Raw genomic sequence first — 11,807 nt, forward strand, 5'->3', positions numbered from 1 at the left:
TCGCCATGACGACATCTTGTCCAACATCAGGGGAGGGCAATAAAACACTGGGAGGAGGGAGGAGGAGGAGGAGGCTGACAGGAGCAGGGCGCCCATGCATGCTCCTGTGGGCTCCTGGAGTTGGGGGTCAGAGGTCAGAGGCCCCCACCGTGTTTCTGCAGGTCGGACCTAAACCAGCAGACCCCCACCTGGCCCCAGTGATGTCACAGCGTGCTCCACTTCACTGTGACATCACACCTGGGCGTGGCCACAGGTGCAACAGAGCTCACCTGCGATGCTGCTCCGATCAGACAAAAACTCTGTTGTTCAGTCTGCAGAACAAACAGTCCCAACCCATCACCATGACGACCTTTGTGAAAACACCCACACCCACACATATGGACACATGCACACAGACACACACACACACAAAGTTTGAGGGTAAACAGCTTGTCTTGTTTCTGAGGTTAAGAACAATGATCATCTTAGTGTGTGTGTGTGTGTGTGTGTCTGCAGCAGGAAATGACCTCATGTCAGCGGTTGTGTCGGCAGGAAGCAGCTGTCAGTGTGGGAGGACTTGAGGATGACATCATGTTGTTGAGCTAGGGCGGGGTGGGGCTGTCCCCAGAGAGCAGAGCAATCAGGACGGAGTCACATGACCAGAGCCAACAAACAGATCTGCTGGTTCACACTGGTTACTTCGCAGCCTCACACTGACACTCCCACCCTGAGTCCCACCCTGACGCTACTCCTGCAGGTGCTGACTCTGAGAAACAGGAGTCAGGGTTCACGTAAGGTTACCCTAACCCCTGCCCTGACCCTAAGTTACCTTGTGTCTGACTCCAGCCCTTTATCCAGCAAATCCAAACTTGTTAACAGAGGTGTGGCTTGTGGAGCTGAGATTTAGTGCATCTACTCAAGCTGCTGTCAGTCAAAGTGGCCCCGTCCTCAGTCCATACCTTCAATGGTTAATAAATGAGTTCTATAATTAGCTGAGATCAAAACTGTGTTTGTACCAGGATGTAAACACTGACTCACTGCAGGAGACACTCTAGTGGTCAGGAGAGGAACTGCTAGTTGCTAATGGTTAGCGTGCTGCTGAACTCACAGCGTTTCTAGTGGATTAGTGGATTTCTTGTAGACTCACACAGAGGTCATCCTCAAGACTGTTAGCTCACTAGCTAACGATACCTGAGGTCACCCGTCACCAAAGGTGTTTGACCTTTGACACTGCTCAACACTGCTAAGTTCATGTGCATGTGTGTGACCAATCAAAACATGTTAAATATATGCAAACATAGGGAGAGCTGCTCCGTTGAAATGTTGACTGTGTGTGTCTGTGTGTGTGGTTGGAGGCGGGGTGGGGGTTGGGGGGGCATGCTTCTCATTGCCACTCCTTTTGATTGATACTGTTATGATGTTGTCGTGGCCTGTTGCTGAGGCAACCCCACCTCACATTGTGGAGGGATGATGACATACTACAACAACAACAACACACACACACACACACACACACACACACACACACACACACACACACACACACACACACACACACACACACACACACACACACAGATATTATCAGCCTGTCAAAATAAAAGCCTGATGATCAATTTGATTTATTAGGTTTAATTTGTCTCCACATGCTGCAGCAGCTCATCCCAGCTGTGAAGTCATCTAATGAACTGATCAATTAACAAAGATTTGACTGAGCTGCACCATGGAAAAGAACAGACAAGTAGAACGCACATGCACTGCGCGCACACACACACACACACACACACACACACACACACACACACACACACACACACACACACACACACACACACACACACACACACACACACACACACACACACACACACACACACACATTACCAAACATGGATTAATCCACTGCTGGAAATAGTCCAGGTCCATGGTCTGTGGGTTGGCCTGCGGGTCCAGGACCAGGACCAGGACCAGGACCAGGACCAGGACCAGGACGTATTCCATCAGCGTTGCTAAAGAAAGCCAAGCTCACCTTAAAAAGCAAGGTTTAAACTAGCACCATCTCCAAATTAAGCCTCCAGTCGTTCCACTAACGCAGTCCAGACTTGCTCTTGATCTCACTTGCATAGTCTCACTTTGTGCACGGACCGGAGGTAGTATATGAGAATTCCAAATGAAAGGATGAACGAAAAAATGATCAAATGAGTCAGAGAGAGATACATTTTAGCAGCTGAGGAAATGGTTCTGATGGAGCTGTATAAGGAACAAGATCAGATAAGATATTATCACCTAAAAAAGAAACTTCTAAGAGTTGGCTTGGTTTTCCAAAGGCTACACAGCCACTGTTAGTTCTACATCATGACTCATACATCTCCATTTTCCCAGCAGTATACACTCGTTTTATAAACTTTTTATGGTTTTTCTAGTGAGAATGTGATGTTAAGACTCTAGATGTAATGTCAGTTTATCCACACTTGGAGCTTTCTCTGCAGTGGGAATATAAGAAGCAGCTGCCCCCAGTTCTTCATGTTCAGCCAGTCAGAATATATGGACCCCCAAGAGATTATATTGCCTTTGTAGCCTTTTGTTATTTTACTGTTGGCCCTATGTCTGCAGTGTCTTATGATCTGACCTGAAATATATATTTTTGCTACTCATTAGCCTGAGAAGATGAATCTGAATAAATATGTGATTTACTGGAGAGTTTAACAACAACTCAGGGTGCTTCATTGGCTATTACATTTTATTAGATTTTTATATATTACAGGACATAAGATAACGTACATATTTTTCTGTGGTCCATCAGTCTTGTTTTTGTCTTTGGAGATGTGAGTTTAGCTGAATTAGTCTCAGTAGAGTCAGGTGTCTGTCAGTGTCTCGGTCTGTACAGGTGTGGGTCTCTCTCTTTTTGTTTGACCGTTTTACAACCACTCGAAGACAGAAAGAACTCTGTTAATGCGAATTTTTGTTCTCACTTGTAGTTGTATTTGATGAGTTTCTACCTAGCAGACATTTTTTGACACACAACTAAACTTGACAGATAGCCTGGTCCGGAGCAGACTTCTTCACCAGCATGTTGCCATGGTAACTCAGCAGGGATTCATATAACCCATATTGATAAAACTGAACTTCAACCAGGACCCCCCCATCCCCCAGAACCAGTAACAGTTCTCCAGGACCAGGACTACGGCCATCACCAGGACCAGAACCTGGACCAGGACTGGGACCAAGACCAAGACCAGGACCAGCACATCACCGGGACTGGAACAAGGACTGGGACCAGAACTGGGACCAGGTCCAGCAGGTGGAGACAGATGACTAGGAAACTGATCCGTTTTCTTTGTTTATTGTCAAACAGGTAAAATCAGCAATAGGTGAAAAAAACAGAAGAAAAACAACAAGACACCTCGTTCACTCAGCTGGTTGTCTTAGCCTAGCTTAGCTTATCATGGAGATTAATGCACTGCTCAGACAGAGTGAGGAGGAGCTCTCTAAAAAATAGTGACATAAAAAAAATATAAATAAATTAAAGTTTTTGGTGAAATGTGACTTTTCTTAATTTATTCATTCAAAGTTTGATCACTGGCATTTATTGATTTATGTATTTAAGATTCTGTCTTGGTTCTTGTGTATGCAGAGGAGCTTCTCCTGGTGTGTGCGTTCGTGTGTGTTGTGGTGATGGTGGTGGTGGTGGTGGTGTCGTGGGGGGCATGGTGTTGCCACAGCAACAGAGAAACAAAGTAACAGCTGACATAGTTTAGGTAACAAATGTCCCTCAGATATAAAGATTGTGCACAGACAGGAAGTCACCTTTGGCATCAGAATTAAAAAGTAAAAGTCCAAGATAAAAAAATCCTTCTAAATACAAGTGGGTGATTTAAAGACAGTTGTACGTTTCTGTAGAAAGATAAAAGTCAGGTCATCGCTCCATCCATGAGGCTGCACCCGAGCCAAGAGATGCACGAGACCCAGGTCTGGACCCTGGCCTTGAACCGGGCCTTGAGGTGGGTCTGGAGCCAGGTCTGGACCCGGCTGGTCTCCTGCCCAGACTGAGGACTTCCTCTCCGCTGGCCCGACTGACAAACACAGAGGGCGGCTGGATGGACGCCATCTCAAACCTCAGCTCCGCTGAGCTCTTATTTGCACGGGTGGTGGGGGCCTTCCTTTTAGTCCTGGGTTGGGGGGAGGGCAGGGGGAAGGCTGGGGGTGCTCTGTTTGAAGAAGAGGAGACATCTCCGGCAGCAGCAGAGGACGAAGAGCCCAGCTTGGCCAGCGCAACCGGGATCTCCTCCAGAGACTCAGCAGAGTCCGAGTGGTACTCAGCAGGGGGGGCTGCGGCCAGGACCGGGCCCGGAGGGGGGCCAAGGGGGGGCAGGGAGGCCCTCAGAGGGAATGCTGGGAAAGGAAGTCGCTGACCCAGAGACACAGAGGACAGACTGCCAGGTTCTGCAGGAGGATGACAACACACACACACCTCTGTAAACCCTTCAGAAGAAGGAGTGGGGGGCAGATGTCCTACGGTGACAGACTGACCTGAGGACAGGTGAGTCACTCAGTACGTTTACATGACACTTGAAAAAAAACGAATTATTGCCTTAATCCGACTATAACTGGACAACTGAAGTGCATGTAAACACCTTAGTCCGACTGAAATCGGAGTTGGAGAACTCCGATTAAGACACCCAGACAATGCGATTGGAATTCGATTTTCTCCGTCATGTAAACACCTTAGTCGGAGTATAACTGGACAATGCATGTGCGCAAGCTCCAGAACCGTAGAGACGGCACCAAGTGGAGCAGAGAAGCCGCCCAAACCCGGCAAAGTAAAGAAAAAACCCAACGTCAGCGCCGATTCAATGCATTTAACACAGCGCAACCAGCCAGATTGTTTTATTAGAGAGAGAGAGAGAGAGAGAGAGAGAGAGAGAGAGAGAGAGAGAGAGAGAGAGAGAGCCCGTATCCTATTCTCAGCGCGAATCCGGCCCAGACTGGCGCGTCTGGTCGGGAACTGCAGTTGAGAATTTATTAATAAGCTTACTAAGTTGTTTATATTCAGTTTTTTACGAGGTGACAGAAAAGTCAACAGGACAGGGGGCGTATTAACCCGCTGAAGCAACAGGTGACGGCGCATGAGGGGGCGGACCCATCAGTTATTCGGTTTTCTCAGTTGCATGTATATTGAGACAAGGACAGAAGTCCGACTTGACGCCAAAATCGAATTTTGAGCATAGCTCGATTAAGCTCTGCATGTAAACGTACTGACTGAGTTCACACCTGCTATCTGTTACCACAGCTACACCTTCCTTTGACAGAGAGCTGCAGTCCTCTGATCCAGTCAGCCTGCTGCTAACAGCTCAGTTGCTCTTCTTGGGTCTCATTCATGAAACGTTAGCAAATCTGTGTGTAGATTTGCACATAAAACCCTACTCCGGATTCATGAACGGTGCGGGAATCTCAGATTTGATCGTAAGCATGTGTGTAAGATCATGAAGACCAACCCATGGCGTGGAGGGAAGTAACACGTGTCGTGAATAAAGTGTCCTCGATTTAAAAAACCACTGAATTGAAAAACAGGAAGAGGAAGCTCTTCTTCAGTCTCAGCTGTCTGCTGCAGAGAAGCATCGCTGCATCAACACATGAAGTTGTACAGACAGTTTGAACCAGCCGTCTCTCACAACTCCATCCAAACCAGTGCCAACTGCGCTATTGCACAGGAAGAAGTGCGTCCACCAAGCGTATGTACACAGCAACAACACACACTGCAAATCAGCTGCACATTTATGGAATGAAAGTTTTTCCGGTTGATATCATATATCAGCTTACTGTCATCATTAGATGGAGCCTTAATGCGTATGCGCGTGTCCAATCCCTAAAACCTGTCCCTCTCCAAATATTTCTAATTATTTATCATGTTTAAACCAACACTTAGTAACTTTTCAACCTTCATATAATATTTTCAGAACTTTTGTGATGGTACATCGACTTAGAACAGGTTGAATGACACCTCTGTCATGGCCTGGGGGGGTCGGTATCGCCTTCACTGGCACTAAGCAGCTTCGAGGTAGATGGTAGGAACCCCTCCACACAAAAAACTACAAATGTGCCGACTGCTTTACGGCAGAAGTCACTTCCCCCTTTCCCCATTCGTTAAAAACACGGAAGTCGATGCGAACGCTGATGTGAGATTACCACTATCATGGCAGAAGCAGCAAGAAAACCAAAGAAATTAAAAGTTTTGTCTGAGGAGACTAAAAAACGAAAGAGGGAGAGTAACGGGCAAATTCCACTGGATGCGGAACAGCGGTGGCTCTGCTCCGGCACGGCGGCGGAGCCGATACGTTTCTATTCTATGAGTGCTTCGACAAATTTGTGCTGCTCACGTTTCATGAATGAGACCCCTTGTGTGTGTGTGTGTGTGTGTGTGTGTGTGTGTGTGTGTGTGTGTGTACCTGGGGGCGGGACTGCACTCGGGCAGCGCTCTCTTATCACCTCTGCTGGAACTTTATGAACTTTTCTCCTCTTTTTCTGTGAAAACACGACAATGAGCTTTACATGTGTACGTGTAACTGTGTGCATCAGTGTCTGTGTGTGTACCATGCGTGTGTGTATCAGTGTGTGTGTACCTGTGTACGTCGGTGTGTGTGGGCTGCTGGTTTCAGCTCTGCAGAGATGGTGGGTGGACCTTCTTCCTCAGGAACGGGACTCGTCACAGTCCTCACTCTGCCGTTAGCCAAGAACCTTACACACACACACACACACACGAAAATATGAATAACTGTGACTGGCTCAGTGAAAGACGTCTCAGTGTATTACAGTTTTTCACAATTTTTCGAATACTCCTGTCCTTTTCTCAGAATTTTAAACACAAAACTCTTTTCTCACACTACATTCACAAAACCTCAGATTCTTTTTGCAAAACCAAACCATCGCCTCAAAATAGTTTTACCTGTGCAATTCAGTGAATGAATTTAGACAATTGTTTCAGCAATTCAGAAAAACTGTAACATGCCTTTTCTGGACAGTAGGTGTCACTGTAATCTGTCTGTAATCTCACTGTTATATAGTGAACGGGGTCAATACTGTCATTTATCAATTGATTATTAGGTTTTAGTAAGATCACAGACATCAACAGATCAATGGAAACTGTGTTAATGTGTTTGTTGTTCTTTGTGATGATCCAGGAGCACTGCTCAGGTTTTGGCTCTGGTTATGGTTCTGGTTCTGGTTCTGGTTCTGGTTCTGGTTCAGGTTCTGGGACAGTGCAGATCTACAGAGAACCCCCTCCTCCCCCCCTCGGTTGCTGTGAGGTTGCTGTGTAAATACAGTCTCTGGTTCACTGGAGTTATTTATGAAGACCTTCTGTTAGACTAATACACCCCCTCGCACACACACACACACACACACACACACACACACACACACACACACACACACACACACACACACACACACACACACACACACACACACACACACACACACACACACACACACACACACACACACACACACACACACAATACACACTTTGTTTGCTTCCTGGAAGTCATAGCCAAAGAATTTCATTTTGTACATGTTGTTTACAGCACAGAGAACCATCTCCGTGGCGACGGAGGTCCAGCCTCACTGTTATGAAACGACTGTTTACTAAGACGTGTCGGGACCCGGTCAGTTGGCCTAAGCCAATCACAGCAGGGCTGGACTCTGCAATACGGATCAGACCATCAGGACCAGGGAGGGTGGGGGGCACTTACTCTGCCTCCCCCTGCAGAGAGACAGTGGTAGGTTCCTCCACATCCAGCTGAGGGTTGGTGTAGCCCAGAGTCCCCGAGTAGTCCATATCCTAACAGGGACGAAACAGACACTCAGGACCAGGTTTCACACCCCACCACCAATCCCCCCCCCCCACCCGTCTCCAATCCAGTCTCAGAGGCATCTGTTACCTTGACAACTGAAGAAACTGCAATCTCCTTCACTGGTCCTGGCTTCCTTGAGGTCCTGTGGTCGTGACGATGGCGCTGCCTCACGATGTACTCGTAGGTACTGAGTCTGTTCCACACTGTACACACACACACACACACACACACACACACACACACACACACACACACACACACACACATTTCCACAGAGTGTAAATACACAGACAGATGAACACAGACAGGTGAACAGACAGACAGGTAAAAAGACAGGTTAACAGACAGACAGGTGAAGCTGAGCTGACAGGTGTAGGCTGGGCGTACTCAGGTAGATGTGGAAGCAGAGCAGGTGACTGAGCAGCCCTGAGGACAGCAGACCCAGCGCCATGGTGACAGCAGCCACACCAGGAATCACAGCTGCTGCTGATCGGACCGGAGCCACGGGGAGGAAGACGAACCACACACCGGTCTCATTCCTCACTGAGGACACACACAGGCAGAGAGAGGGACTTCAACATGAACACGGTCTGCTGTACCTTCAGCTGCTTTGCACCTGATTATATCAGACTTCACTGTCACCACACTGATCAGAAGCAGAGGTCGGGGCTCACCCAGGAAGTGTTTGTCAGTGCGGAGTTTGGACGGGTCCAGAAAGAACTCGATAAAGACATAAGAGGAGATGACCAGAACCAGACAGACCCCAACCAGAGCTGAGACCACACTGTGGAGGAACAACCTGTGGTGAGGAAACACAATATTACTAGTTCTACACATGACTAGTTCTACACTGAGTACTACTAACTGAGTTGTTACAGATGTTCAGTGATGTGAATGTGCAGTTGCAGCAGAACCAGCCCGGCCTCTGCTGGACAGTGAAGGTACTGCAACTGTGTTGACAGGAAGAGACTGGTGAAAAGATGTATTTATATGTACCGTATGTATATACTAATTCTATAGATCTATATTATGTAAATCATCTGTGAACTCTTTGTCTCCTGCAGGAATGAGGCCCAGCCACCCAGTGTTAGCTGCTCAGGTAGATGTAGAGGAGGGTGGGGGGTTGGAGCAGATCAAGTGAGAACACACAACAATATGTATGTGTGTCTGTTTGTGTGTGTGTGAACACATTTGTAGCATGTAACTCACTTGTAGTTCCTGCTGCCCACACAGTTGTTGAGCCACCGACAGTGATGATCAAAGTTAGCAACACACTTATTACACGCACTGCAGTGCTTTGACTTCGGTCCTCTGAAACACACACACACACACACAGGTCAGTATTTATTAACATTGTATCTGTTGAAAAGCTGCTGAGGTGCATGGGTAATGTAGTATGTGAGTCAGTGTGTGTTGGCTCCTCTGACCCACTTCTTGTGGTGGGTGGGGGAGGTGCAGCCCACTGACCTGTTTTTCTGAGATTCACCCCCCCCCCCTCCTTTCATTATTAACATCATGTAGTAGATCACATGGAGTCGGCAGCTCCACAACACTCACACAGACTACTTGCATATTATGCTCCCTCAACCCTCCAATGCAGCAAGGACAGCATCTGACAACATCAACCCTGGGACTCCAAGCTCAAGACACTGTGTGTGTGTGTGTGTGTGTGTGTGTGTGTGTGTGTGTGTGTGTGTGTGTGTGTGTGTGTGTGTGTGTGTGTGTGTGTGTGTGTGTGCGTGCGTGTGTGTGCAACTCTGTCCTCCTCTGAGATGTGTCTCTAAACAGCTCACATTCCCTCAGGTGCAAAGTAACAGAGCTCCAGGTAAAAACACCTGGACGCTCTCACTGTCAAAGCTTCAGTCAAGTCAGTCACTGGTTTGGTAAAAAACTAACTCTGAGCTGAGTGTGATGTGTTGAGTGTGTATTCAGTATGTGTGTGTGGGTGTGGCTGACTCACACGTCCACCTGACACAGGTAGCAGTGGCAGTTCTCGATGACATGTGCGTGTTTGGAGCGGTCGAACACAGGCACAGGACCTCTGAAGCTCTTGGTCCTGACGTTGTAGTCGGCCGGGTCGATGGACACGGCCAACAGGTGAACGCACAGGTGACACACAAACGTGATGCCAGTGCACTGATACACAGGTCAGGACTCAAACACAAACACTTGGGAGGATAAAGTCAGCTGCAGTCAGTGTGTCAACAGTCCACTAACCCACCAGTCAGCCCACAGGTCCAACCCACCAGACTTTCTGTGACACCTATCAACATCATCTACATCTTCACACCTTTTCAACCACACATACAGTACCACCAGACCCTCCCTCTGTCTACGACAGTGTCACAGACCCTGTCCTCTGTCCTCTGTCCTCTGGGGGTCCTGCTGGTCCCATCAGTCTAAAGGATACGATGTAGCCTGCAGGGATCCAGTGAGTGGGCAGCAGGGGGACCAGCACGCCGAAGCCGGTGACAGCGAAGTAGACGTAGAGCAGCCAGGCCAGCAGCTGGAAGGGGTGTGGGGGCCAGCTCCAGCCGTTGGTCCGGGAGCATAGCGGCACGTCGGCTCGCTGGGGGCCGTCCTCGCCCACCGGCGCTGTGCGGTTCGGGTTCCTACTGCACACGTCCATCCTGCTGACTAACACACACAACACCAGAGGTCTGCTCTGTGTTCACCTCAGAGTTGACAACAGCAGCAGCGGCGCCATGCCCATGGTCCAGGTCAGGGCAGCTGGCTGATTCACTTATCGGCTCTCATCATCAATTGATCCTTCACGTTATTTCTCATTGGAACCAAGACTATCAGTTTCTCAAGGTCTGTGGTGACTCCTCAAACACCGGAGAGGGTGAGTGGGAACTGATTATATGTGAATAACGGGATAATTACAGTTTTTCGTGTTATAGATCAAACAATGACTGATTTGGGTAGGAAATGGGTAATCAATTAACTCTGTGGTTAATAACATGAAGTTCAATATGAGGAGACTACAGGGGTGACTCACAGCACTTCACATCTGAGCAGGTGTAAGAGGCAGCTCACCTGGTTAGCTCGGGTTAACGGGCCGTGCGCTCCGCTGCATTTCATTCATCCCCGAGTCCGGGCCTGACCGGCGGCGTGCAGCCCCGCCGTACCCCGGTCTCACGACCACGATCTGCCGCTGCTGTCGCTACTGGAGGGAACGGCTCGGCTCGGCTCGACTCAACACCCAGACTCCGTCCAGAGAGCCACAGCCCCGGGTCAGCGCGTCCCAGTCCAGCTGTTAACTCACATCCATCTCGGCTGCAGCCACAGAGGAGCTGGCTCTCTGCTCACCGACCACAGGATCCCTTCACCGGCTGACAGCACGGTAACGACTCGGTCTGCTGACTGATTAGCGGACTAGCCACCGCGTCTAGCTTTAGCTTCGTCAGCCGGACTCCGCCGCCGCCATGAGAGCCCCAGCGCCGACAGACGATTAAACGGTGACCGAGAGCCGTGACTCAGACACGGGCCGTGACGGTTAATTTTTTACGTGGATTGATCATTTTAAATAATTTACGGCCGCTGGCGACACAGCTGTCCATCAGCCAGCTTGTTAGCCTGTTAGCTTAGCTGTTGCTGCCGTCCACCGTCTCCCAGCCCTGTACGCCGTCTCCTTGGTAACGCTCCAGGCCGGCTGTGATTGGTCAGTGGGTCTGACCCCGCCCCTGCCCCAGAGCAGCCTTCAGACCTTCAGACCGCAGCAGCTGTGTGAGCGGACTGTGTCCAGCAGGGGGCGGCAGGGCCACGACCAGCCACCAGCCACCAACTGAGTGGGTGAGTTGAAAGCATAGACTGTAATGGTTGAAAGATAATATATAATACATCCATGGTTGAAAGGTGAGGTCCTGCCGAGTTCAGGGACTAGTATGCTCCTAATTACTCTTAAAGCAGAAGTAAGCGGACTGTTTGTGTTAATATAAGTCTTAAATAGTTATATCTTCCGACAGCAAGTGT

At 48.9% G+C, this 11,807-nt stretch overlaps 1 protein-coding gene across 1 annotated transcript; it reads right to left on the reverse strand.

Annotated features, from left to right (window-relative positions):
- Positions 1 to 3,483: 3,483 nt before the first annotated feature.
- Positions 3,484 to 11,432, reverse strand: zdhhc1 (zDHHC palmitoyltransferase 1). Its single transcript, XM_083969296.1, has 11 exons — positions 10,872 to 11,432; positions 10,243 to 10,469; positions 9,793 to 9,968; positions 9,042 to 9,143; positions 8,507 to 8,631; positions 8,220 to 8,375; positions 7,920 to 8,035; positions 7,731 to 7,819; positions 6,600 to 6,714; positions 6,426 to 6,501; positions 3,484 to 4,422 (listed from the first exon to the last, which is right to left on the reverse strand). The coding sequence occupies exons 2-11, from the start codon at positions 10,459 to 10,461 to the stop codon at positions 3,896 to 3,898; spliced, it is 1,701 nt and encodes a 566-aa protein (XP_083825422.1). The 5' UTR covers positions 10,462 to 10,469; positions 10,872 to 11,432; the 3' UTR covers positions 3,484 to 3,895.
- Between the last annotated feature and the right edge of the window lie 375 nt (positions 11,433 to 11,807).

Source organism: Trachurus trachurus, assembly GCF_905171665.1.
Source record: "Trachurus trachurus genome assembly, chromosome: 3".
In the NCBI taxonomy this organism is placed as follows: domain Eukaryota; kingdom Metazoa; phylum Chordata; class Actinopteri; order Carangiformes; family Carangidae; genus Trachurus; species Trachurus trachurus.

Bases quoted from the DNA above. Each gene is read 5' to 3' on its own strand.
- zdhhc1 (XM_083969296.1), bottom strand. From the start codon at position 10,461: ATGGACGTGTGCAGTAGGAACCCGAACCGCACAGCGCCGGTGGGCGAG. The intron at 8,376-8,506 runs GTGAGCCCCGAC...GTGTGTCCTCAG, and splicing joins CACTGACAAACACTTCCTGG to TGAGGAATGAGACCGGTGTG. The intron at 6,715-7,730 runs GTAAGTGCCCCC...TGTGTGTGTAAG, and splicing joins TCTCTGCAGGGGGAGGCAGA to GTTCTTGGCTAACGGCAGAG.